The sequence below is a fragment of the Zonotrichia leucophrys genome, chromosome 29, assembly GCF_028769735.1.
Source record: "Zonotrichia leucophrys gambelii isolate GWCS_2022_RI chromosome 29, RI_Zleu_2.0, whole genome shotgun sequence".
NCBI classification, from domain to species: domain Eukaryota; kingdom Metazoa; phylum Chordata; class Aves; order Passeriformes; family Passerellidae; genus Zonotrichia; species Zonotrichia leucophrys.
In genome coordinates, this window is record NC_088198.1 from 3,100,903 (window position 1) to 3,125,671 (window position 24,769).

At 58.9% G+C, this 24,769-nt stretch overlaps 1 protein-coding gene across 1 annotated transcript in view; it reads left to right on the forward strand.

The window, feature by feature from the left end:
* Positions 1-8,947: 8,947 nt before the first annotated feature.
* The window catches only part of HDAC7 (histone deacetylase 7), a 40,854-nt gene continuing 25,032 nt past the window's right edge, over positions 8,948-24,769 (forward strand). The window contains exon 1 of the mRNA XM_064734985.1: positions 8,948-9,300. Within this exon, the coding sequence (XP_064591055.1) occupies positions 9,249-9,300 (52 nt within the window). The 5' untranslated portion in view covers positions 8,948-9,248. The remainder of the gene's footprint in view (positions 9,301-24,769) is intronic.

The following is a 24,769-nucleotide window of genomic DNA, read 5'->3' on the forward strand; positions in this document are numbered from 1 at the left end:
TCCCTGCCCACCCGTGTTTCGGTGCTGCCTCACTGCACCCACTGACCCCAGAGACTGTGGGGCTGCAGCTGAGCAGGGCTCCTCACCCCAGGGCAGGGCTTTGCTCAGAGTCTGAAATGATTTCTTCCTTGGAAAGGAGAAGTGTGACTCCGTGGTTGGAGAATCCCCCCGTGCTTTGGAGTTCCTGGAAAAGCAGCTGTTCCCTCGCTGAGGAGCTGCTGCCCCGCTGGCAGCGAGGGAACCTCGGGGTCTCGTTGGGCTTTTGGGCAGGATTTGAAGCCCGTGAGCACAGGCACCTCCCTCCTTGGCTCTGGACTTGGTTCCGTTTGTTTCTTTGTGGTGTTCAGCTCCCTTGGTCACTGTGTGGTGATGCTCCTGCCTGTCCTTGCTCAGCTCATCCCACGGGATGTTCCCTCTCTCCTGTGCTCTGCTCATCCCAGTGATGTTCCCAGTGTCCTGTTCTCAGTGCATCCCACGGGATGCTCTCTCTTTCCTGCCCCCGCTTCACCCCCGCTCGCCCCGGTGCAGTGGGAGCTGCCCCGTCCCGGTCCCCGGGCGATGAGAAGCCCGGGCAGGGAGCGGGACACCTGGAACGGGCAGGTGCCCGGTGGAAACGCTCAGCTCCAGCTCGGTGCCCGGAGCTCTCCCCCGGCTCAGGTTCTGCCGCCCCTCTCCCAACACCGCCACCACCCGGGATGGACGGGCTCGGGGCAAAGTTTGGCACCCAGCGATTCCCGCTGCCCGGGTCTCTCCAGCCGCTGGAAGTCGCCGCTCCCGGTCCCTCGTGTCGCGGAGCTCCGACCCGGAACGCGCCGCCCGCCCCCGGCCCGTCCGGTCCCGGCCCGTCCCGTCCCGGGGGCGGAGCGGCACCGCCCGCAGCTCCCGCCGGGGCCGCCCCGCTCCGCCCGCCCGGTTCCGGAGCGGCGGCGCAGGTGGAGCCGGAGCCCGCGGAGTCCCCGCGCGGCCCGGCCGGGGCCGCCCCCGCCCAAGGACGCTCCGGCATCGCCAGCACAAGGTACGCACCGGGACACCGGGATGAGGGGACACCGGGATACCGGGACAAGGGGACACCGCGGTGGCAGTCCAGGGTCTGTCACCCCCGGGGGTTTTGGGGTCCCGGCTCGGCTCCGTTCCCCGCTTCGCTCGCCCCCTCCCCAGGTGTTTCGCCCCCTTCTCCCGCAGCCCCCGGGGCTTGCGGGCTCCTGGGAGCGGGGTGGGCTGGACGGGGAGCGCCCATCCCGGGGGTGCCCGATCCCGGCAGTGCCTGCCCGGGGTGTGCAGCTCCAGCCGGGGCTCGCTGCGGTGGCGGTGACCCCGTACCGAGGGACAGCTCTGGCAGGGCTGTCACAGGGACCGGGGGTGCTGTGCCGGTGCCGGGGGAAGCTTCGGGGGATGGCGACCCGCAGAGCGGCTGATGCAGGCGGTGTCCCCTGGAGTGCGTGCGTGCGGCTGCGGGGCTCAGCCTGGAGCTGAGGGAGGGAGCTCGGGCTCACGAGTCCCGCGGACCCGCGGCTGCCTTGGAGAGCAAGTGCTCAGATGTGGCAGAGCCGAGCCTGTGGTTTGCTGGAATGTTTTTGTGCTGATCCGGTTGCCTTTCCCTTCGGAAGGGCCGGCGGTGCCTGCACGGAGTGCGAGGGCAGAGGAGCAGCAGCAATGCTGGGCTTGCATTTGCTGCATTTGCTGCAAGGGCACCTCCCTCTCTCTAAATACCTTGTGGGAAAAGGATGTGCGCTGGGAAAAGAGCTGTGGCTGCCTCAAATACCCCGGATCCGCCTGCCAGAGCCACGAGCCAGTGCAGCCCACAGATCTGTGTGCCATCCAAGGTTTGCCCTGTGCTGGCAATCCCTGGGCTCCCAGAAAGCAGCTGCCCACACTTTTCTCCACGGTAAAGGTGTTATCTGTGCTCTGAGGCTTTGCTGAGTAATGGGATGCTGGGAGGAGGTGTGGGATGTGCTGGACACGCTGGGCCAGGAGGGATGAGGTGTCACTCAGGCACAGGGAGGGCAGCGAGTGGCCGCAGGGTTTGGATTCTGCCGTGGTGCTCTCAGACAGGATGAGCTGCGAGCGGTCCCGGCCCGGGTTTGTTCCAGCAGACAGGGCCCCGGGAGGATGAGGAGGATGGGGAGTGCGGGCCCCGCTCCGAGGGTCCGGATGCAGCGCCTCTGAGCAGATGTTTGCAGAGGCTTCCAGCCTGAAATCTCAGCCTTTCTCAGGGGACCTCAGGCGCTTCCTGGTCTGCAGCGAGGGTCGGAGGATTTCAGCACTTCCTACTCTCTGCCTGATGCGAGCAGGAAGTGGGAGCACGAAAATGGCAGCAGAGGCTCTGGCAGTGGGGCTGGAAGCTCAGCAGGGAGCGTGTGGGGCGGTGACACCTGTCCTGAGCGGGGTCCTGAACCCTTCAGGTGTGTCCTTTGGGCAGGGCCAGGTGCCAGTGGCAGGGCTGGTCCCACAGTGAGTCCCATCCTGCGGCTCAGGGATGGAGCTGAGCGTGGACAGGCGCAGGGGAGCGTGTCTTTTCCTGCAGTTATTAAATGGCTTCATTGGGAACCTCCCCGGGGCAGGGAGAGGCTTTGGCTGGGTGCTGGCTGCTCTGCTGAGCTGCTCTGAGCTGGCAGGGGCATTTCAGTGTGACACTGTGGAGCAGCAAAGGGAGAAACTCCACATCCTCCTGTGACTGGGGGCCTGAATTTGAGTTGAGATGGGGAATTTGGGTGGCTGGAGCACAAATGGTTGGTCCTGGCTTCTGTGTTCACATTTGGCTGGATGGGGATTGGAGTCAGGACCCAGCTTCCATCAGGGGCTGGAGGCTGGTGGCTCAAAGCCTCTGGAGGCTCTGGGGGTGTGAGTGTCCACATCAATGGCTTTGGGATGTTTGATGCCAAAAAGTTCCCCCACCGTGGGACACTGGGATGGGAACAATTCTGGGGAAGCTGAAAGGCAGCGCTGCAAAACTCGGAACCATTTAGAAACTGTTGAAAGAAAAATGAGGCTTGAAAACGTCAGTTGTAAGGAGACCTTGTGTGTTTGGAGTCCGTGGCTTGGATTTTCAGGCTTTTTCCTGTTCCAGCAGTGGGACACAATGGCATACGTGCTTTTTCAGCGAGTCTGGGAAATCCTGCAATCATGGGTTTAACAGCTGGGACCTTGAGGAGGGGAAAAAACAAACAAGTGTGTTGGCAAGGCTCCGAAAGCAGGCAGCTCCTTGTGCCCCACTGCCCGACTGCAGCAGGGGAGGTGGCGAATCTCCTCTTCCATCTCTGGTTCAGACATCAGACCTGAGTTGTTCTGATGTGATTTATTACCTTTTGATCTCCATCCAGCGCCGTCGCTGCTCTCCGGGACAGCTCAGGAGGGAGGTGAGTCAGTCCCGGAGCTGGAGCTGCCGTGGCTGCCTCATCCCCTTGCTATGCTCCCCCAGGGCAGGAATGCATCCGTCCCGTTCAGGCTCTGCCGGCTCCCCATTAACAGCTTCTCTGCTGACTCGGGTGTCGCTGCCGAGCCGGGGAGGGGACACAGGGCCACAGCAGCGTGTCCTGCCCGTCCCGAGTGGGTGCCAGGCTGGGGCATCCCCTGCGAGCTCCTGCCTGGCACTGCCAGTGCTGCTCTGCGGCTCTGAGTGCCCTAAAACACCTCGGGGAGCTTTGCTGGGAGCAGCCCCCGATGTTTTCCTGCCTTTGTTGGTGCCCTCACACACGGGGTTCATTTCTGGTCACCCCACGTTCCCCTGCTTGGACCGGCTGCTCTGCTCCAGGTGCCCTTCCCGACGGGCAGGGTTTGTTGGGGACAATTCTGTCACTCGGGGAAGGTCTGAATTGGCACGTTTGTTGTTTGGTGTGATGGAGCCACGAAGCTTCCGAGGGGTGGCCAGAGTTCAGGGGTGTGCAGGGCTGGTAAACGTTCGCTTTTCAGCACAAAAACCCGGGTCTCGTTAAGCCCAGCCAAGGAAATTTAGGAGCAGACTGCAGGCGAGGGATTTGTTTTCTTTCTGTGTCCTGGAGAGCTCTGTCTTGCCCTGGAGCTGCCCGCCTTCCCGATATAGCAGCACTTGCTAACTCTGAATGAATGTGCCGAATTCCGGGTCCGGCCGCTTGCCTTGGAGCTTGGGCAGAGCCAGGAGGCCGGGGTGGCACTGGGTGGCACTGTCCCAGCCTCCTGTCACTCTATAAACAGCCAACAGAGCCCGAGTGCCCGTTGGAGTGAGTTTGGAGCTTTCCCAGGCTCAGCGTGGAGGCGGCTCAGCGTCGCTGAGGTGGCAGAGCTGGGGGTGCCACACGTCCCTGTCACTGTGTCACCATCCCTGTCATTGTCCTTGTCACACTGTCCCTGTCACTGTCACTGTGTGTCTGTCACTGTCCCTGTCGCTGTCCCTGTGTCACTGTCACTGTTCCTGTGTCACTGTCACCATCCCTGTCATTGTCCTTGTCACTGTCCCTGTGTCACTGTCACTGTGTGTCTGTCACTGTCACCATCCCTGTCACTGTCCTTGTCACACTGTCCCTGTGTCCCTGTCACTGTGTGTCTGTCACTGTCACCATCCCTGTCATTGTCCTTGTCACACTGTCCCTGTCACTGTCACTGTGTGTCTGTCACTGTCCCTGTCACTGTCCCTGTGTCACTGTCACCATCCCTGTCATTGTCCTTGTCACACTGTCCCTGTGTCCCTGTCACTGTGTGCTGTCAGTCCTTGCACTCCCTCCCTGTCACTGTCCTTTTCACACTGTCCCTGTCCCTGTGTCCCTGTCACTGTCACTGTGTGTCTGTCACTGTCCCTGTCACTGTCCCTGTGTCACTGTCACCATCCCTGTCATTGTCCTTGTCACACTGTCCCTGTCACCGTGCGCTGCCTCTTGGGCAACATCCGAGGATGCTGAGGAAAGAGCCTTGAGTCAGCGCCACGCTGTCACCCAGGGAGGCCCCAGCAGGGAGGGGACACCCCAAGGGTGGGTCTGCATGGAGGTCCCGGCCCCACAGAGGGGCTGGAGTGGGGCAGTGGCCTCGCATCTGATCCCTGCACACATCCAGCCCAGCTTTGGGTTTGTTTGTGATCCCTGCACACATCCAGCCCTGGTTTGGGTTTGTTTGTGATCCCTGCACACACCCAGCCCAGCTTTGCTGATTTCCTCCACCTAAAACTTCATTCTCAAGGCCAGATGTGGTGTATAGTTGTTGGAAGGACAATTAGGATGGTGTTGGTGGGATTTTCCTGGGCTGCCCTGCCCCTCAGCTCAATTACAAACCCCCCCTGACACCCGCATCCATCAGGTTTTGTCCCGTGAGCTGTTGGTGTCCAGGAGCAGGAACGGTGCCAGAGGGAGAATTGGCTCCTCCACAGGGCTGCATTGCAGAGCTGGATCAAAACACGGCTCCCAACAGGGCCAAACAAACCCTGCTGAGCTGGGCACGCTGTGCCCCGTGCTGGAGGGTGGCACCAAAGGCAGGGAACAGGACAGAGGTGCAGGAACAGGGGGTGGCTCACACTGATCACCAGGAGAGCCTCGTTTCTCCTCATGGATTGAATTTTAACGTGTGTGGGGTGAACCTGGCAGTGGTGCTGGTCCAGAGCATCCTCCCAGTGTTTCCCTGGGTCCTCCCCTGTTTCACCTGGGTCCATGTGCTGCTCTGAAAGATCACAGTGTGTCCAAGGAGCCTCTGGAGTGTCCTGCAGCCCTGGAAGTGCCCCAGAGCTGGGCAGTTCTCCTGGGAGGAGCAGCTCCCTGGTGCTGCAGGAAGGGGTCAGGATGGGGTGCTGGGGATGCCCTTGAGCCTTCAGGGAGGGAGGATCTGTCATGGAAGGAGGATCTCCCATAGATGGAGGATCTCTCATGAAAGGAGGATCTGCCATGGTAGGAGGATCTCTTATAGAAGGAGGATCTCTTACAGAAGGAGGATCTCTCGTGATAGGAGGATCTCTTACAGAGGGAGGATCTCCCACAGAAGGAGGATCTCTCATGGAAGGAGGATTTCCACTAGAGAGAGGAGCTCTTACAGAAGGAGGATCTCTCATGGAGGGACGATCTCCCATGGAAGGAGAATCTCTTACAGAAGGAGGATCTCTCATGATAGGAGAATCTCTTACAGAGGGAGGATCTCTCATGGAAGGAGAATCTCTCATGGAAGGAGGATTTCCCCTAGAGAGAGGAGCTCTTACAGAAGGAGGATCTCTTACAGAGGGAGGATCACCCATGACAGGAGGATCTCCCAGGGAAGGAGAATCTCTTACAGAAGGAGAATCTGCCATGGAAGGAGGATTTCCCATGGAGGGAGGATCTCCCACAGAAGGAGGATCTCTTGTGAAAGGAGGATCTCTCATGGAAGGAGGATCTGCCATAGATGGAGGATCTACCCTGGAAGGAGGATCTCTCATGGAGAGAGCATCTCTTACAGAAGGAGGATCTCCCTGGAAGGAAGATCTCCCATGACAGGAGAATCTCTTACAGAAGGAGGATCTCTCATGGAAGGAGAATCTCTTACAGGAGGATCTCTCATGGGAGGAGGATCTCTTACAGAAGGAGGATCTCCCATGGAAGGAGGATCTCACAGAGGGAGGATCTCCCACAGAGGGAGGGGAAAGCTGCTGATGCTGAGGCTGCTTTTTCGTCAGCTGCTGTTGCGTAAGGGGAGCCTTGGGCAGCACAGAAAATGTGGAGAACTTCCTTGCAACACTGGAGACAAAGCCAGGATCGCTCTTTCAAATTCTTCCCTCCCTTATGCTTTCCTGAACTTCAAGGCTCATGTAAATTCCCCAGGTTTGCCCAGGGCTTGATGCACTGACGATAACTCTCATTTGTAGCCTGGGGGTGCAATACAAAATTCTGACAATTTGCAGAATGCATTGTTTGACTTCCCAGGTGTTCTGTTCATTACCCAACTCACAAATTATTGCCATGAAAATTGAGTTTTAGAGAGAAACCTAAGTTAAGAACCTTTAAGCGCAATAACTGTCTTCACTTTTGCTCTGGCAAAAGTCACAAATCAGTTGTAACTTGGTTGAACCAAAAAAACTAATGCTAATGTTCAAATAATAGAAGAATCTCCTCAAATTGTTGAGCTTGCTGCTGTAGTTCAGGCTTTTCAGCTCTTTCCACAACCTCTTAATTTAATCCCAGGTTCTGCTTATGTTGCTAATGTAGTTAAGAGATTAGAAAAGTCAATTTTAAAGGACGTTAGCAATGACACTTTATACCGTTGGCTTCCATGTCTTTATACAACAATATAGAACTAATATTTTAGTTCTGTGTGCAATATAGAACTAATCCATATTTTGTTTCTCACATCAGAGGGACAAAATGGCATTTCCATCTCCCAGGATGGGCACAGAGTGCCGGGTCCCCATGCCAAGGGACAGTCCCTGGCATTGTCAGGGCCCTGTCACCTGCTGCCACGGGGACAGCAGTGCTGGGACAATGGAGCTGCACGTTCAGCAGGTCTGTGCCTCGTGGTGGTTATGCAGCCTTTGGGAGCTGGGTTTAACTGGAAGGCCTGAATTGGCTGTCGCTGTCGGGGTGAGGGATGGAAGCAGAGGTGCCCTGTTCCCCCTCGTGCCCTGGGTGAGTTTTGGAGGGTGTTTTTAGAACAGACTGTTTGGGGAATTCAGCTATTTCATAGAATTGTGGGGTGGTTTAGGGTGGGAGGTGCCTTAAAGCTCATCCAATGCCACCCCTGCCATGGCAGGGACACCTTCCCCTATCCCAGAGTGTCCAAACCCCAATGTCCAACCTGGCTTGGGCACTGCCAGGGATCCAGGGGCACCCACAGCTTCTCTGGGCACCCTGTGCCAGGGCCTGCCCACCCTCCCAGGGAAGAATTTCTTCCTAATTAGCACTGTAGACTCTGTGCTGGTGACTTACTCCTGAAAAAAGCCCCGGAAAAAGCACATTTCTGGGATGTGAGTGAGCTGGCAGAGCACAGGGGCATCACGAGGGATGGACACTCTGTGAACTGGCAGGGACTGGTTTCAGGTGCTGGGTTTGATCTGCACAAACTGCAGCTTGTGTGTTTGTTTTCCCGGTATCTAAGACTGCAGAGATCTCCCAGAATCGCCATTGAAATTTCCCTGCATTAATCTGGTTGTTAACCAGGACCAGATCTTTCCACCCCACATCTGGTGGCTGGGTGCAATCCCAGCCTTTCCTTCCAGGGGTGAGCTGAGCCAGGAGCTTGAGGGGCTGCTTGGGCAGAGCTGGGATCTGGGATTTGGGATTTGAGATTTGGGCTTTGGGCTTTGGGATCTGGGCTTTGGGTTTTGGAATCTGGGATCTGGGCTTTGGGATTTGGGATCTGGGCTTTGGGATTTGGGGTTTGGGATTTGAGACTGGGGCTTTGGGCTTTGAGATTTGGGATCTGGGCTTTGGGATTTGAGACTGGGGCTTTGGGCTTTGAGATTTGGGATCTGGGCTTTGGGATTTGGGCTTTGGGGGTGCTCGGGGTGCCTCAGTCCTGTCAGCTCCCTTTGAGCTCCTTTGGCCACAGCAGCACCTCTGCAATTCCTGCTCCATGGAGGTGCCTGGGCAGGCTGAACCTGTGGCAGCAGCCTGGGCTCGGGGTGGTTTGTGCTGGGGTTTGGCCTCATCCCATTGCGGAGAAGCCGCGGCCACGCTGGGCTGCAGATCTGCACTTCCCTCCGGGCTCAGCCCTGGGGATGCTCGGGGGGCTTTGGGGTTGGGGACGGCCCCAAAGGGGTCCCAGTGCTGCCCCTTGGGGCTGGGGGCTGTCACAGTGATGGCTTCCCCTAAGGGCGCTCCCATCAGCCCTACCTGCCGCGACCCGGCTCTGTCTCGGCGAGGTGAGAGTTGTTGTGCAGAGTTTCCTCTTTTATATCCTCTTATGTCACGCAGCCCCGGCGGCCGAGCCGCCCGAAATAGCTGCCAATCCCGGGAGGTTTCACTTCAAGCTCTCTATTCTTGGCTCGCCGGCGTTGCTCAGTCATGAGCTCAGGGAGCGCGGCGTGAGGAGCAGCAGGCAGTGCCATGCAGGGATCCTGTCCCAGGGTGGCTTTGAGGGGACAGCGTGGGCACAGCCCGGCTGGGCAGCTCTGAGGGACCCCGGCTGGCTGGGCATGCACTGAGGAGCCGCTCTGGGACGGGATGAGTCAGTTCTGAGAGGCTCCTCCACCGCCCCAGCTGCGTCTGACCCAGCTCGGCACGGCTCAGACGCTCTCCCTGCTGCTGAGGATGGGCTGGGCGGCAGGGATGAAGCAGAAGTGAACGTGGGATGCGGAGCTGCGGCTTCCCGGCAGCGGAACTCGCTGGATGTTCTCAGGCTTGGAGATCTGCACCGCGCTGGTGATGTTCAGCCCGTCCTGTAAGTGCCTCTCTCTTCTCTGGGTGTTTGTTCCTTCCCTGCACGGCCGTGAGCCCTGGTGGGGCTGGGGGAAGTGTGAAGGGAGCATCCTGAGGGATGCTCAGGGACGGAGAACAAGGCTGGATTTGCTCCTGGGCCTGGGGTGGAGCTCTCCAGTGTCTGGTGGGCACCAGCAGGGCAGGCTCAGGGCACTGAGGGTTGATGCCCCATCTCAGGTCATTCTGCAGCCTTGGAGCCACAGGAGAGGAGCCAGAGCATCGGTCCCAGCTGCAGCAGCAGGCACAGGACAGGCTCCTCTGTCAGCTGCATTTTCTGGCTGTTTCAGAGTGTGCCCCACCAGCTCTGCTCAGATCTGGTGAAGGCACTGCCTGGGGGCATGCAGGAGTTGTGCTTCCACAGGACTTTGGCTGGTTTTGAGGGTGCTCCTTGGGAGGAACCTCATTTTCCAGACTTCCTTTCAATTCCTTTAACACTTTCAAACTCTCCTGCGTTTGATGCATTTCCACCCCGGCGCGGGTCATGCCCATCTTGGGGCACAGCCAGCATCCTGCCCTTGGGGGGATTCATGGCACGGAGAAAAAAGCCCTTTTGAGGGTGGGAAAGGTGCCGTGGTGGCTTTGGCCGGGCTGGGAGGTGCTCGGGGCTCTGTACGTGGGGTTGCTGGGGAGGGAGTGTTGTGTTCCGAGCTCGCATCCTGCCTGCGCTGCGGGGAGCGGTCACGTGCGCCCCGGGCCTTTGTCCTGCGCCTCGCTGCTTTTTTTAACATTTATTTTTAGGTGCTCTCTGGCTTCCTCTTCCTCCTGCGCCGCGCTGCGCTCCCTCTTTCTAACTCCCTCTTCTAGGATTGCTTTTTTGAGCAGTCAGTTCCTCCTTAAAGCCATTTTTGCAGGCCTTTGTCTGCGCTTGGGAGCCGGCCCAGTTTGGCGCTAGCAGCTGCTGGCTCCTCTGGGTAAGCAAGAGCAAATAAAGGTTTGCACTGAATGAATCATTTGAGCCTTATCTGTCCTTCCCAGTCAGGACAGCTGTGCAGCTCCTGCTGCAGTGCCTGGAGGGCATGGAGCTCCTCAGAAAGCTCCTCCTGCCACTGGCCAGCCTCATGGGTTTGTGCTGCTGATCCCAGGGCTGCAATCCCTCCTGTCTCCATCCCATGCTTGGTTGGGAAGCTCCACTCTGGAATGGCTCCTTTTCCAGGAGGACTTGCTCCACTTGGCTACTTTGGCCTTATGGATGCTTTGGGTGGTTTGGTTGCTGGGTGAAAATGCAGAAGTGTCATGGTGGGATCCTTGTGATGGTGGGATCTTGGTTGTGGTGGGCTCCACATCATAGTGGGATCCATGTTGTGGTGGGATCCTTGTGATGGTGGGATCCATGTCATGGTGGGACCTTCATTGTGGGATCTTCATCCTGGTGGAATCCTGGTCGTGGTGAGATCCTGATCATGGTGGGATCCTTGTGGTTGTGGGATCCATGTCATGGTGAGATCTTCATTGTAGGATCTTGGTTGTGGTGGGATCTTGGTCGTGGTGGGATCCTCATGGTGGCAGGATCTTGGTTGTGGTGGGATCTTCATTGTGGGATCCTCATCCTGGTGAGATCCTGATCGTGGTGGGATCCTCATCCTGGTGGGATCCTGGTGGTGAATAAGCTTTGAGGGCAGACAGGGTGTGTGGGGATGAGCTCCTGGCTTCCCCCGGGCTGTGGGACACAGCGTGGCACTCAGTGGTGTGGCTTTGCTGGTTTCAGAGGCCGGATTTGCAGATAAGTGGCCGTAGTTTAATAACAAGTAACAAATGTTTAATAACAAACATGGGAGGAGGGAGGGGACAAAGGCAGATAAAGCCTTGGGCTCGTGCCTGGGAAGTTTGGATCTGACACCAAGGTGAGGAGCTCGTGTTGGAGCCTGGGCACGGAGGGTTCCTGAGGGATGCCCTGGCAGCCAGCAGGGGCCTGGATCCCCTGGATCCATCACCCCTGGCAGCCCAGAGTGCCCCGTGCCAGGCTGAGCAAACAGAGCCTGCACAGCCCCACCAGGCTGGGGTGGAACCTGCTTTTCTCTATGGCAGAGCAGCTCTCTGCCTTTTACCACCAGTGTGCCCAGCCAGGGCTTGGCTCCTCTGCCCTTAACTCATTTTTTAGCCATTAGGTGGGCAAAAGTCCTGCTGGGTTTGTCCAGGCAGCGTTTGTGGAGCTGTGGGGTGGGCTGTGTTGTGATGCCTCATCTCCTGAGGAAAATCCATCCCTGGCTGTGCAGGGATGCTGAATGCCCCCTTCCCCACCAGCTGCAGGCTCCATAAAGTGAGCAGGAATAATTCACCTGGATTAAACACCAATTTTCCTTCTCCTTCCGAGGCTCTGCCGCTGTAAACAGCCGCGGGCTGGGGTAGGTGAGCAGAGGCAGCGCGGCCCTGCCAAGGCCTCGTGTCCACAAATGACTAAATCCTGCCTGAAAAGTCAAAGTATGAAAACATTATTTTTTGGGTTTGGCTGAGCCTCGTGGATGGCTGGGATCGAGCCACCTTGGCTGCCTCTGGACACTGCCTGCGGCTCTGCCCACCTTGCAGCCAGAGAGGAGGGTGGAGGAAGGCTGGGGAGGGCATGGGGGGCTCTGGCAGGGATTTGGGGGTGCCAATTGTCACCTGAGGGCTGGCCCTGAGGTGGGTCTGTCACCCTGGGCTTGGAGCACGAGCAGGGCTGGACCTGCTGCTCTGCATCCCTGCTCCCAAATTGCTTCTCATTCCTGTGCTCCCATCTCAGGCTGCCCGGGCTGGGGAATTTCCTGCAGCTGGGATGGATAACACTGCTGTGGGGCTTTGGATCACACGGCTGTGGGGCTTTGGATGACACTGATATGGGGCTTTGGATGATGCTGCTGTGGGGCTTTGTCCCCCACTGATGTGGGGCTTTGGATACATGTGTGGGCTTTGGGTACTGATGGGGCTTTGGATAACACTGATAGGTGGAAGACATGTGTGGTTGGCACACTAGGCTTTGATGAATGTGTGGGGCTTTGGGTGACACTGATGTGGGGCTTTGTCCCCCACTGATGTGGGGCTTTGGATAACACTGGTGTGGGGCTTTGCATGACACTGATTTGGGACTTTGTCTCCTGCTGTTGTGGGGCTTTGTCTCCCATCCATGGATAACACTGCTGTGGGGCTTTGGATGATGTGAGGTTTTGTCTCCCATTGATGGATGACACTGCTGTGGGGCTTTGTGTCCCATTGCAGCCTCCCAGGGCAAGCTGAGCTCATTCCCAGCTCCTTGGGCTCCCACAGCTCTCACCCACTGGCAGGGTCAGTGCCTGGCTGGATCCCTGCTGGTTTGTGGGTTTGGGATCCCTGATTTGGGATCCCTGCACCGTTCCCAGGTGCCCGGGGCCGCCGGCACAGGGCTGGCAGCCACCAGGCCCGGCGGTGAGACGCTGGTATGTGAGATGTAAACTCAATCCCAAAGTTTAGATTACAGCCCTGTGAAAAACATCAGCTCCCCTAAATGGAGCCCAGATGGTGGCGGAAGCCTCGAAGCCGCCGAGGGCCAGGAATTGCAGGAACCGTGTGAGCAAAGGGCCTGGGGCCGTGGGGGAGGAGAGGGAGGGAGATGGGGCTGTGGCATGGAGGGTGAGATCCTAAACCACCCTGGTTCCTTGGAGATGGGGTTAAGGCATGGAGGGTCAGCTCCTAAACCAGGCTGGCTCCTTGGAGTTGGGGTTATGCAGGGACACGGGGCACCTGCAGGGACATGGAGCACCTTAGGGACACAGAGCTCCTGTAGGGACACAGCACCTTAGGGACACAGAGCTCCTGTAGGGACACAGCACCTTAGGGACACCTAGCTCCTGTAGGGACACAGCACCTTAGGGACACAGAGCTCCTGTAGGGACACAGGGCACCTGGGACACCTCTAAAATCCCTGCAGGACTGAACTTCTGCTGAGTCTGTGCTTTTGGGTGGTGCCAAAAGCACCAGGTGGGAGTGAGGAAATGGGACATCGGGTGGGAGTGAGGAGCGGTGACTTTGATGTTCTTAGTGCAGTGTCAGCGCTGCACTCCCCACTTGAGAAAGGCTGAAAAGCTGCAGGAAGGGGGCCCTGCCTGGCAGGTAGAGGCGATGGTGGAGCCCAGGCTGGTTGAAGGCAGAGCACACTCAATGCCTGGGCTCCTCTGGCAGAGCAGGAGGTGCTGCAGGCAGGGCTGAGCTGTGCTTTGTGCGTTGGCCTCGTCCCTCCTGCGTGAACCATCCCGGTGACGCCACATCTGATCAGGGCTCGTGTCAAATCACAGCCCAGGAGTCCCTGGAGCAGCATCTGCAGCTGCCTCTGGCCCTGGCCAGGGCTCCACGAGTCTCGGTTGCTGCTCCTGCGGGTTCCTTGGCCGCCTCCCTGTTTGTGCTGCGAGCTGTGGATCTCTATCAGTGCCGATGACGAAGCCCTGAGAGCGAGCAGGGAACTGGGAGGGTTTGGATTGTTTTTGCCTTGGTGGGACCTTGCTGTCAGAGCTGCATTCTCGGGGTGTCAGCCTGCTTTAGTCACAGCATTGTGCTTGGGTGGAGGTTCTGTCCCAGCTGGGGCTGGGCTGGGTCTGCAGTGGGGACTGGGATGAGGAATTGGGTGCTGGCATGGGGGGACATCGGCTCCAGCACAGCCCAGCCCCTCACAGACGTGTCTGGGACGCGGTGCCAGGAGAGCCCAGAGGGTGCAGGGTGTGCCTGGGAGGGGCGCAGGGTGTAGGACGGGGCGCTGGCACATCTGGAGGTGGGACAGAGAAACTTGCAGAAGGATTTGTGGAGCTGGGGCGTGTGCTGGATCTGCACGGATCCCCGCGTCCTCCCTGCTCCTCCTGGGTCTCCTGGCGTGCAGAGATCCTTGCAGAGCCTCCCCACATTCCCTCTGTCCACGTGGCTTCTGTGGTCATCCCCCTGCAGCAGCTCTTGCACATTCCTGACCCTGGGAATGAGGGATGAGGCTTGGCCGGAGCTCTCCCACTGTCCAGCCAGCCTGACCCCACAGCCCAGCTCAGGGCAGCCGTTCCCATCCCCATGCTGGGATCTTTTTGGATCCCATGGATCTCCCAGTCATGGGGACACCCCAAAGAAAGATCAGTGAGATGAGCAAAGCTCCCAGAGTGACATCTCACCACAAAACCCGGTGGTTTTTGTTTTGTCAGATGACCCAAATTAACAGCAGGAACACTCTGACTTAGGTTGACTTCATGGCAGGGAGGAGGAATCCCACCCCAAAGGTCTGGCTGGGAATTGTGGCTTTCGTGCAGGACAAAAAGAGCTCCATGAGGCAAAGGCCGAGCAGGGAATTGGGTTTGGGGCTGGGTCGGTGGATTTGAGCCTGAATGGGGCAGGGGAGGCTCCAGGGAGGGAGGGTTTGTGCAGCCTGTGCTGCTGCTGGCTCGGGCTCCAGCTCTGGCAGGGCTGGGCTGAGAGGAGCAGCCAAACAGCTGGAGAGAGAGGAGGTGCAGCTCCGGGAGCCAGGCTGTGGGAGCTGAGTGCTCTGGGAACATTCAAATGGGATTTGGATTTATCTCGCTGCAATCGTGGCCTCCATGGGGGCCTGCGAGGCAGGGGCTGTGCTCCTCACTCCAGAGCCCTCCAAGGCAGGGATTCACCCAGGCAGGGATTCACCCAGGCAGGGATTCACTGTCCATGCCTTGAGGAGCAGCCACAGCCTCTCCAGAGCCCATCCCTCCCTCTGGATCCCCCTCTTTGGTGTCACCACCCAAAATCCCAAAAACCCACCAGGGCTGGGAGAGGAATGACAATGGAGGAAGGTGGAGGAAGGTTCCCATTCCTGTGCTTCCATATTTTCCAGCCCTCCACAGCAAAACCTCTCCCCTTGCAGGGGTTTCAGCATCACCCAGCCCTTTCTATGCCCATCCCTGTTTGCTGCCAAGCTCTGCAGCCATTCCAACCCTCAGAGCTGAGCTTGGGCTCCCCATTTTCCCCTCCAGCAGCCCCTTCCACACCCCACACAGGATATTTTTGTTGGGTTGCAGGAGCCCTGGCAGTGGGATGGCAAAGCAGAGCTCCCTGCCAGGCTCTCAGGGTGGATAGACCAGCTTTTCCCCTTCCCTTATCACCCTGAGCTTCGGTGCACAGCTGCCCACCACGAGAGGGCTTTCCAGTTCTTGGCAGCAAGGGGAGAATCGTGGAATTGTTAAGGTGGGAAAAGATCTCCAAAATCACCAGGTTCAGCCTCTGAAGGGTGGGAGTGGCTGCAGAGGTTGGCAGCAAACAGCAAGGTTGAGTGATGCTGAAGGGGAAAGGTTTTTCTGTGGAGGGGTGGAAAATATGGAAGCACAGGATTGGTCTCCACCCCTCATCCATCTCCCAGCCCTGGGGGATTTTCAGGATCTTGGGGGAAGAGTTTGGGTCTGGTTTTGCAGAGAGGAGCCCTGGGATGCTCAAAACCAGCGAGGTTTTAAAAGATTTGCAAAGCAAACTGAAATTGTTCTTCTTGCCTCCTGTTCCGTGGTGTGCCTTAAATCTTCTTGAGAAGGTTTTTAATTGGAGCACGCCACACTAAAAGAATAATCCCAGGTGTGAGAGGAGTCTGTCCCAGTTTAGCTGGAAATGTTCAGCAAGCTGGTGAAGTTATGCCAGATTCTCAAGGGGCATTTGGAAAATGCTCCCAGGGATGCCCAGAGTGGGATTTTTGGTCTGTTTGTGCAGGGCCAGGGCTTGGACTGGATGATTCTTGTGGGTCCCTTCCCACTCAGAATATTCTATGATTCTGTGATTCTATGAAAACATTTGTTCCTGAAATTGGAGTCATTCCTGGGATTGCAACACCCAGGCTGTGTTTCCAATTAATCTGCTGAAGTCGTCATGTATTTCCAAGTGCATTGGCTCAGCAGAGAGAAATCTGGCGCTGGCTGGGGGCTGAAATGCCAGCTGGGATGTGCACGGAACGGGATGAGGGATGAGGGAATGGCCCAGGGCACCTGGCTGGGATCACGAGGGGCTCTGCTGGAGGGGGGACGAGGGCAGAGCCGGCTCCTCCTGGGGACGGAGCTGCCTGGAATTGTTGTGGAGGCACTGCCGGGTTTTTCCTGACCACTTCTGGTTCTGGGCGTGGGTTTTGTTGTGGGGAGGAGGGGAGGGGGTGCAGTGAGCTCTGCTCTGAGCATTCCCTGCCCCACATCCTTGTGAGGGAAGATTTTGGGGTGGTGGGGTGACCTGTGCACCCCAGCTCCTCCCAGGCCTGCAGGTTTGGTTTGGGAGCCGTCCCTGGGGTGCTGTGGGGGAGTTTTGGGGTCAGTTTTGGGGTTTGGAGCCGGCTTGGTTTGGGTTCCCCCTCCCTTTGCAGCAGCTGGATGTGACCCTGCCGCATTCCTCTCCCCTCCCCGGGGATTTGCTGAGGAACAAGGTTGGATCTGGAGCCGGGTCCCAGCTGGGTGGGAGCGGCCCCAGCGCTCAGCGCAAACACGGAAAGGAAAGGCCGGGATTGCGTAGAAATCTTCCTTTTCCAAAAAAACGAGGTTCAGGATGAGGGCCCCCTCCCTCCCTCCCTCCGGAGCCAGCAGGGAAAGGGATGGGAGCAGGGAAAAGGAGCAGAGAAAGGGGATGGGAGCAGAGAAGGGGGATGGGAGAAGGGAAAGGGAGCAGGGAAAAGGGATTGGGGCAGGGAAAGTGATGGGAGAAGGGAAAAGGGATGGGAGTAGGGAAAGGGAGCAAGGAAAGGGGATGGTAGTAGGGAAAAGGGATGGGGGAACAGGGAATAGAGATGGGAGAAGGGAAAGGGAGCAGAAAAAGGGGATTGGGGCAGGGAAAAGAGATGGGAGCAGGGAAGCGAGCAGGGAAAGGGGATGGGAGTAGGGAAAAGGGATAGGAGAAGGGAAAGGGAGCAAGGAAAGGGATCAGAACAGGGAAAGGGGATGGGAACAGGGAAAAGAGATGGGAGAAGGGAATGGGATGGGAGAAGGGAAGGGGTCAGTGCTAGGAAAGGGTGAAGGGAGCAAAGGAGGGGTCAGGGAGGCTCAGGGCGTCTCCTGCCGTGGGGTCAGGGCTGGCTCTTCCCTTTCTGGGGAACCCTGCGAGCCGCCTTTGGAGCGGGGCTGTGCCGGCTGCGGGGACTTTGGGAAGCAGGGCAGGGATGGGATTTTCCTGCTGCAGCGCCTCCCTGGGAGCCGGGAAGCGCTGGCGGGGACGGGGGTGACGAGACAGCTCCCAAACTGGATCGGGGCCGTTCCCAACTGCGAGGGCAGCGCTGGGGCAGCGCTGGGAGCGCCGTGCAAGCCTGAGCACCCTCCTCAAGCCCAAAATCCCGAACAAAACCCGGGAGAGCAGGGGGAAGGCGAGTTTTCCATGGATCTTTAACGCTGCAGTGAGCCAACATCACGAATTTCAGGATTCTGTTCAAACTTCCCAAGTTCCCCATCCCGAAATAGAGCTCTCCCCGTGGCTGGGCTCGGAGAGGTCCCTGCTGTGTCGTTTTCCAGCAGGGAGGATGTGATCTTTCTATATTTGCTTGCAGGACAATAATACTGATGGTTTCTATTTTTAACCCGTCAGCAGGGCAGAAATGCACTTGGGAATGTTCGGGGAGCGGAGCAGCTCAGACAGGGCCTGGCCCCACTTTTGGGCCACTAAAGAGGGGCCAGGCTGTGCAGGGATGGTCCCCCTGCCCCGGGGGGCTCTGGGGGTGGTGGCAGGAGCAGGGACAAGTGGCACCATCCATCCTCTCACTTCCCTCCCTCTGCAAGTGTGGCTCTGTGCTGCTCACCCAGCTATTGCCACTCCCGAAATCCCAGCCTTAAACCACCTCAGACCTTGAAAACATGTCTGGTTTTGGGGTGCTTTAAAACAAAAACACCTTCTGTCACCACCTTGATCGTGCAGAAGGGCTGCAAGTGATAACTTGCTCTCCCAGAGCCCTCAGAAATGGGAGGTGAATACCAAAACGGGCACCGACTTGAGTGGCAGCCCCAAATTTGGGGGCTGATTGGTGGCTCGGAGCTGTTCTGCTGCTGCCACCCTGCCCTGCTGGGCTGCCGTCAGCAGCGTCCTCGCAGGCCGGCCTTGCGTGGGTCCTCGCAGGCTGTTCCAGCTGCTGACGTGAGCCGCAGCAGCTGAACTCGTGCACCTCCCATCTGGAGGAGAAAATTGGGATTTAGGGCGGAACCCGCTCCCCGGGGGCTTCGTTTCACCCTCAGGGCTGGCTCTGGAGAAAGCATCCTCTGCCATTTGGGTCTTTGGGTTTTCTCCCTGCAGCGGAGAACGCTGCCAGGCTTTTGGGGTGGGCTTTGTGCTGCTGTGAAGTCGCTGGGGCCGAGCAGTGACCACGGCGGATTTCGCACTGAAATCCCAAATGCCCGCTTTGTGCGGGGTCCTGGGTGAAGGTGGATGGGGCAATTTGGGTTTCAGGGTTCTGGGTTCCTTTGGGGGCTCCTTTGGGGGTTCTGGCTCTTCTCTGGGGGCACTGCAGCTGCCCGGGCTGGGTGAAGGTGGATGGGGCAGTTTGGGTTTGGGGTTTCTGGTTTCCTTTAAGGGGCTCCTTTGGGGGTTCTGGCTCTCTCTGGGGGGCTGCAGCTGCCCGGGCTGGGTGAAGGTGGATGGGGCAGTTTGGGTTTGGGGGTTCTGTGTTCCTTTGGGGGTTCTGGCTGTGCTCTGGGGGCGCTGCAGCTGCCCAGGCTGGGTGAAGGTGGATGGGGCAGTTTGGGTTTGGGGGTTCTGGGTTCCTTTGGGGGGCTCCTTTGGGGGTTCTGGCTCTCTCTGGGGCGCTGCAGCTGCCTGGGCTGGGTGAAGGTGGATGGGGCAGTTTGGGTTTGGGGGTTCTGGGTTCCTTTGGGGGTTCTGGCTCTGCTCTGGGGGCGCTGCAGCTGCCCGGGCTGGGTGAAGGTGGACAGGGCAGTTTGGGTTTGGGGGTTCTGGGTTCCTTTGGGGGTTCTGGCTGTGCTCTGGGGGCGCTGCAGCTGCCCGGGCTGGGTGAAGGTGGATGGGGCAGTTTTGGGGGTTCTGGGTTCCTTTTGGGGGTTCTGGCCTCTCTGGGGTGCTGCAGCTGCCCGGGCTGGGTGAAGGTGGCTGGGGCAGTTTTGGGGGTTCTGGGTTCCTTTGGGGGGCTCCTTTGGGGGTTCTGGCTCTGCTCTGGGGCGCTGCAGCTGCCCGGGCTGGGTGAAGGTGGATGGGGCAGTTTGGGTTTGGGGGTTCTGTGTTCCTTTGGGGGTTCTGGCTCTCTCTGGGGCGCTGCAGCTGCCCGGGCCGCTCCTGGCCGGACAATGGGCGGAAGAAGCCGGGCCCTGCGCGGCTCCCGCGGCCGCTCCCGGGCTATTTCCATCGCATTGTCCCCAGCGCAGGAAGGATGTCTCCAGCCTGCTTCCTCTGTGCCTCAGAGGGATGTGGGGCGGGCAGGGAGAGCAGGGGATTTGTTGTGCAAGAAGCTCAATTGCTGCTCCTCGAAGCTCCTCTGGCTGAGGAGGGAGGGGAAGGTCTCATCCTGTTCTGTGGTGGAGAATTACGGCCATGAGAGGGGGTTCTGGGTTTTGGGGGTGTTTTCAGTGTGGAAAGGGCTCAGATGGTGACAAGAATGCTGCAAAGCCCCTCCTGGGTTTTTGCACGGTGGTGGGACAGAGCTGAGGCTCCTCACTGCAGCTCCAATGTGCCAGGAAGTGAAAGTAGAATTAATTAAGACGGGAAATGATCTTAATTTGTTCTGGCTAAATCCCTCTAGCAGCAGTAAACCCCAAATATCTGAAGCAAAGCTCTCTGTGGGGGCATGGCCCTGCCTCAGAGGTGGCTGTGACGGATCTCTGGGGTTTGTTGGGGTGGCAGAGCCTTTCCTGGGGCTGTTGGTGCTTCCTGCAGGAGCCAGGCTGGGAAATGCCCGTCCCTGCCTGGCCTGGGTACCCTGGGACAGCCCCAGGAGTCCAAACCCAGCTCTCGCATGTGCTGGCATCCAGTCCGCCCTGGGACAGCTCCAGCTGATTTTTCCATGGGGGAGCAGAAAGCTTTAAGGATCCCTTTTGGCTTTTTCCCTTGTCCCAGAGGGGATGGGATGGAGCGGGGCTGATTTACCCTCCCCAGGCAGCATCTTGGTCCCTGGGACTCCCTCCCTACCCTATCCCTGAGCTTTGTGACAAACCCAGGGTCAGGGCCAGCCCCTGTGACCTGCCAGGAACGCCAGGAGCTCGCGGATTTTGCTGTTGACAGGAGGTGTCTGGCACTGCTAGGGTGATGGAGCAACACCTTGGTGGCATTGAGGGAAAATCTCGGATGGGCTGCGGCCTCATGGGGGACCTTGGGCCTTGGGGTGATGTTCTGGGGCTGGGGTGATGTTCTGTGTGGTTTAAACCTCCTCAGTGTGTGTGTCCTGGCCCTTTTGGGGTCCCCAGAGGAGGAGGGATGGTGATGAAGGAGGAGGGGATTGGACACTCCATGCTCTCCCTTCTCCCAGGTTTGGGGCTCTGGAGGAGCAGCAGTTCCATAACCAGCTTCCAAGTGATGCTGGAGGAGCTGCTGCAATGAAATCCCACTTCAGGTTGGCGTGGAAGCTTTTCCCTGTGGTTTTAAAATACCAGTGAGAGTAGAGGAGCAGCTTCCTTAGATTATCCCATTCCTTTATCCCATTCCGTGTTCCTGTTTGCAAAGGGGAGAGGGTCCGGTGCTCCCCTCCAGGCCAGGGGGGCTGGAATGGGCACCCCTGGGAGCAGGAGGAGGGCAGCAATTGGGGCTGGGTGCTGATATTCACCGTGGCTTCCCCCAAGAGACCTCAGCATTTCCACCTGCTGCTGCTGCTGCTGCTGCCCGCCGCTGGCACCTGCCCGAGCCCACGCAAAACCTCCCTGTTTATTTTGTCTAAAAGCAAAATATCCCCCAGAGGGGCGTGGGGGAAGGGATGCCCGCCGTGCCTTAATTGCACTTAATGAGCCTGATGAGGCCGGCTGCCAGCCAGGGCTCTGCCAAGGCTCGGTCTGGATCTGCCCGTGAGAACTGCAGGGAGTGGTGGCGGCCGCGCCCGGGACCGCCCGCACCGGGCACCCGGGAGCTCCCGGGGCTGGGGCTGCTCCTCCCATGGTCCTGGTGGCCACGGGGACCCCGAGGGGCTGCAGGGACACGATGCCATCCGTGGGTGAGTGTGCCAGGCAGGTGGAGGGGCTGGAGCAGCCGGGTTGGTGTGAGGGGCACCTGCCCAGATTGGGGTCCATGGGCTGGGTCCAGGTGTGTGCCCGCTTGTTTGGGTGCCAGGTGGGCCACAGGGACCCTGAGGGGCTGCAGGGACACGATGCCATCCGTGGGTGTGCCAGGCAGGAACAGCCAAGTTGGTGTGAGGGGCACCTGGAGCATCTCCTGCCCGGAGCAGGGTCTGTGGGCTGGGGTCAGGTGTGTGCCCGCTTGTTTGGATGCCAGGTGGGCTTTAAAGGCCTGGATGTGTTTGGGTTCTGCTGGGCTGACGCCAGCTCTGATCCCGAGAGGTTTGAGGGCTCAATTCCCCCCATGAGCGCTGATTCCTTGGTGTCCAAGTCGTTGCTGCTGTGCTGGGCTCACTGGGAGTTTCTCTGCTGGTTCTTTTTGCTTTTCCCCCATTTCTGGACGGTTCAGCAGCAGCAGCAGCTCCTCTTTCTGGGTTAAAGCCCCAGGGCAGTGTTGCTCCATGAGTGTGGAGCTCTCACACACCCACCTGCACCCTCAGTCCTGCTGGCCTCCTCCGAGGCTTCTCTTTGGGGCTCCAGGTGCTCCTGGCGTTTCCTCCCACCAGAAATCCTGCCTGCTTCTTGCCTGTAGCTTCTCCATCCCGGATGGAATTCCCAGCATCTCCCCAGAGCTGCCTGCAAGCCCCAGCACCGAGCCAGGTTTGTCACAGGGTGGCTGTCCCCTGTCCCTGCTGTCCCCAGGGTGTGTCCCCTCAGATCCAGGTGGGTTTCACCCTCCACCTGCACCTTTCCCAGCCTCGCTGATGCCAACCCTGAGCTTTCCCTCCCAGCCAAGGAGGGGAGGCAGCGCCCGCTGGGCCCGTGGGGAAGGGCACCCCAAGAGTGTTTGTGCAGGAAACTGAAAACGCTGTGGCTTCCTCCCTGCGACAGAAATAACTCAGGCTGGGCCCCAGGTCTGCCCTGGGGAGCTCCTCGGTGGCTCCTCCGGCGCCCAAGGGTCAGCACGGGGCAGGTTTGGAGCCCAAGGATTGCTCAGGGAATTGAGTTTGTGCCTCTTTCCCTTTGTGCCCGTGCTTCTCTCAGCTCCTCCTGCCTCTCCCGAGCCTCAGGTTTTCTTCTTAAATTTCCTTTTCTGCCCTCCAACCCAGCCCTGGACTTCATCCAGCGTTTGCCAAAGGGATTTCCTTCCTGCGGCTCTAATTAACGGGCAGGTCGCCTTGAGTAGCCACTTGCCGGGAGTGGGGATTGAGTGATTGCAGCTTTATTTTTTTGTCTCAGCGCTTCCAGATCAAGCACGGGGCCGCGCTGAGCCTTCCCCGGGGGGCTGTGACTCAAGCCGGGCTCTTGCAGCAGCAATTAAAGGATGAATGGGTGCCGTGGGCAGCCCCGGGCTCAGCCGGTGCCCGAGCAGCTCCCGGTGGGTGCCCCGGGCAGGGAGGAGCCGCCGAGCCCTCCTCGCAAACCGGTCGGGAGCGCTTGGGTAAGCGAGGAGAGAGCTGCTGCAATCGTTTGATCTCTGCTCCGCTTGCCTTGGCATCCTCCCGGGCTGGTGTCACCTTGCCCGGGTCCCCGGAGTGTGGGGCTGCGTCCCGGGCATCGGCCTGCCCGGAGAGCAGGGAACAGGAGAGCAGGGAGCTCGTCCCACCAGGAAAACAGGGAGCTCATCCTGCGGGGAGAACAGGGAACAGGGAGTTCATCCTGCCAGGGGGAACAGGGAGCTCATCCTGCCCAGAGAACAGGGACAGGGAGCTCATCCTGCTGGGAGAACAGAGCAGGGAGCTCGTCTTGCTGGGAAAACAGGGACCAGGAGAGCAGTATCTTGCAAGGAAGGCTCATCCTGCTGGGAAAGAGGTCATTGGAGAACAGAGAGCAGGGAGCTCATCTTGCCCAGACAGCAGGGAACAGGGAGCTCATCCTGCTGGGAGAACAGGGAGCTCATCCTGCTAGGAGAGCAGAGCAGGGATCTCATCCTGCCCAGAGAGCAGAGCACTCATCCTGCTGGGAGAACAGGGAACAGGGAGCTCATCCTGCTAGGAGAACAGAGAGCTCATCCTGCGCAGAAGGAACAGGGAGCTCATCCTGCTGGGAGAACAGGGAACAGGGAGCTCATCCTGCTAGGAGAACAGAGAGCTCATCCTGCTGGGAGAACAGGGAACAGGGAGCTCATCCTGCTAGGAGAACAGAGAGCTCATCCCGCTGGTAGAACAGAGAGCAGGGAGCTCATCCTGCCAGGAGAAGAGAGCACTCATCCTGTTGGGAGAGCAGGGAACAGGGAGCTCATCCTGATGGGAGAGCCAGGAGCTTGTCCTACCAGGAGAACAGGGAGCTCATCCTGGCAGGAGAACAAGGACAGGGAGAGCAGGGAGCTCATCCCAGCAGGAGCAGGGCCAGAGCCTCTCCCCAGAGCGGGCAGGAGGCGATGCCGAGCTCTGGGCAGCGCTGGTGCCCCTTGCCAGGAGCCTGGAGAGGAAGATGAGGCTGATGGAGGGCTTTGGGTGCTCCAGCTCGGCCAGAGCTGGGGTTTGCCAGCCTGGAGCTGCTGCCTGTATCCCAATCCATCCCTACCTGCACTCCAGGCAGTGCTGGAGCTGTTGTCACCTCAAGGAGAGGAGCTGGGCGGTGTGGAGGAGCAGCAGCTCCCCATGGGGTGTTTGTGCAGGGAAAGGCATCAGGAGGGGCAGATTTGCCTCCCCTCCAGGCCAGGGTGATGTTTGGGGCTCCCCAGAGGAGTTTGGGGCTCCCCAGAGCCAGGAGGAGCCAGCAGATCCCAGCCGGGCTGGGCGAGGGATCCAGCAGGGCAGGATGCGCTCTGGGGGATGTTTCTCTTCTGGAAAAGGAGGATTTTCCCCAAATCTCTTTGGTTTCTGTGATTTGAGGCCGCCTTGGCTGCCTTCACAGAGCCCCGTGGCCGCGGCGCTCCCGGTGCTCCTCAGGAAGCCGCGGTGGCTGCGAGGTTTCCTGGGGACACCTCTCCCTCCTCTCCCTCCTCCGCTCTCCGGGATGGGCTGGGTGACCCGTGGGGGTGGCAGGGGGCAGGAAATGACTGCCAGAGGTTTCCAGCTGTGCCAGGGCTGCGGTGGGGATGGAGCCGCTCGCCGGCCCTGCTCTGCCCCGGCCCGGCTGCGGCTGCAGGAGATGAGTGAGCCCTTTGATCCCCCTGCTCCCTGGGGCTGCCCACGCTCAAACCACATTTTGTGGGTCCCCTGAGGCAGCTCCATCCTGCCTGTGCCCAGAATTTCCTGTGGTTTAGTACCTGGATATCCCTGAGGTCTCGAATTTAGGCCCAAAAGCTTTTGTTGGGGAGTTTTACCTCAGCACATTTAGGGTTGGGTGCTCTGAAGGCTTTCAAAGCTCATCCCTGCATCCAGTGAGCTC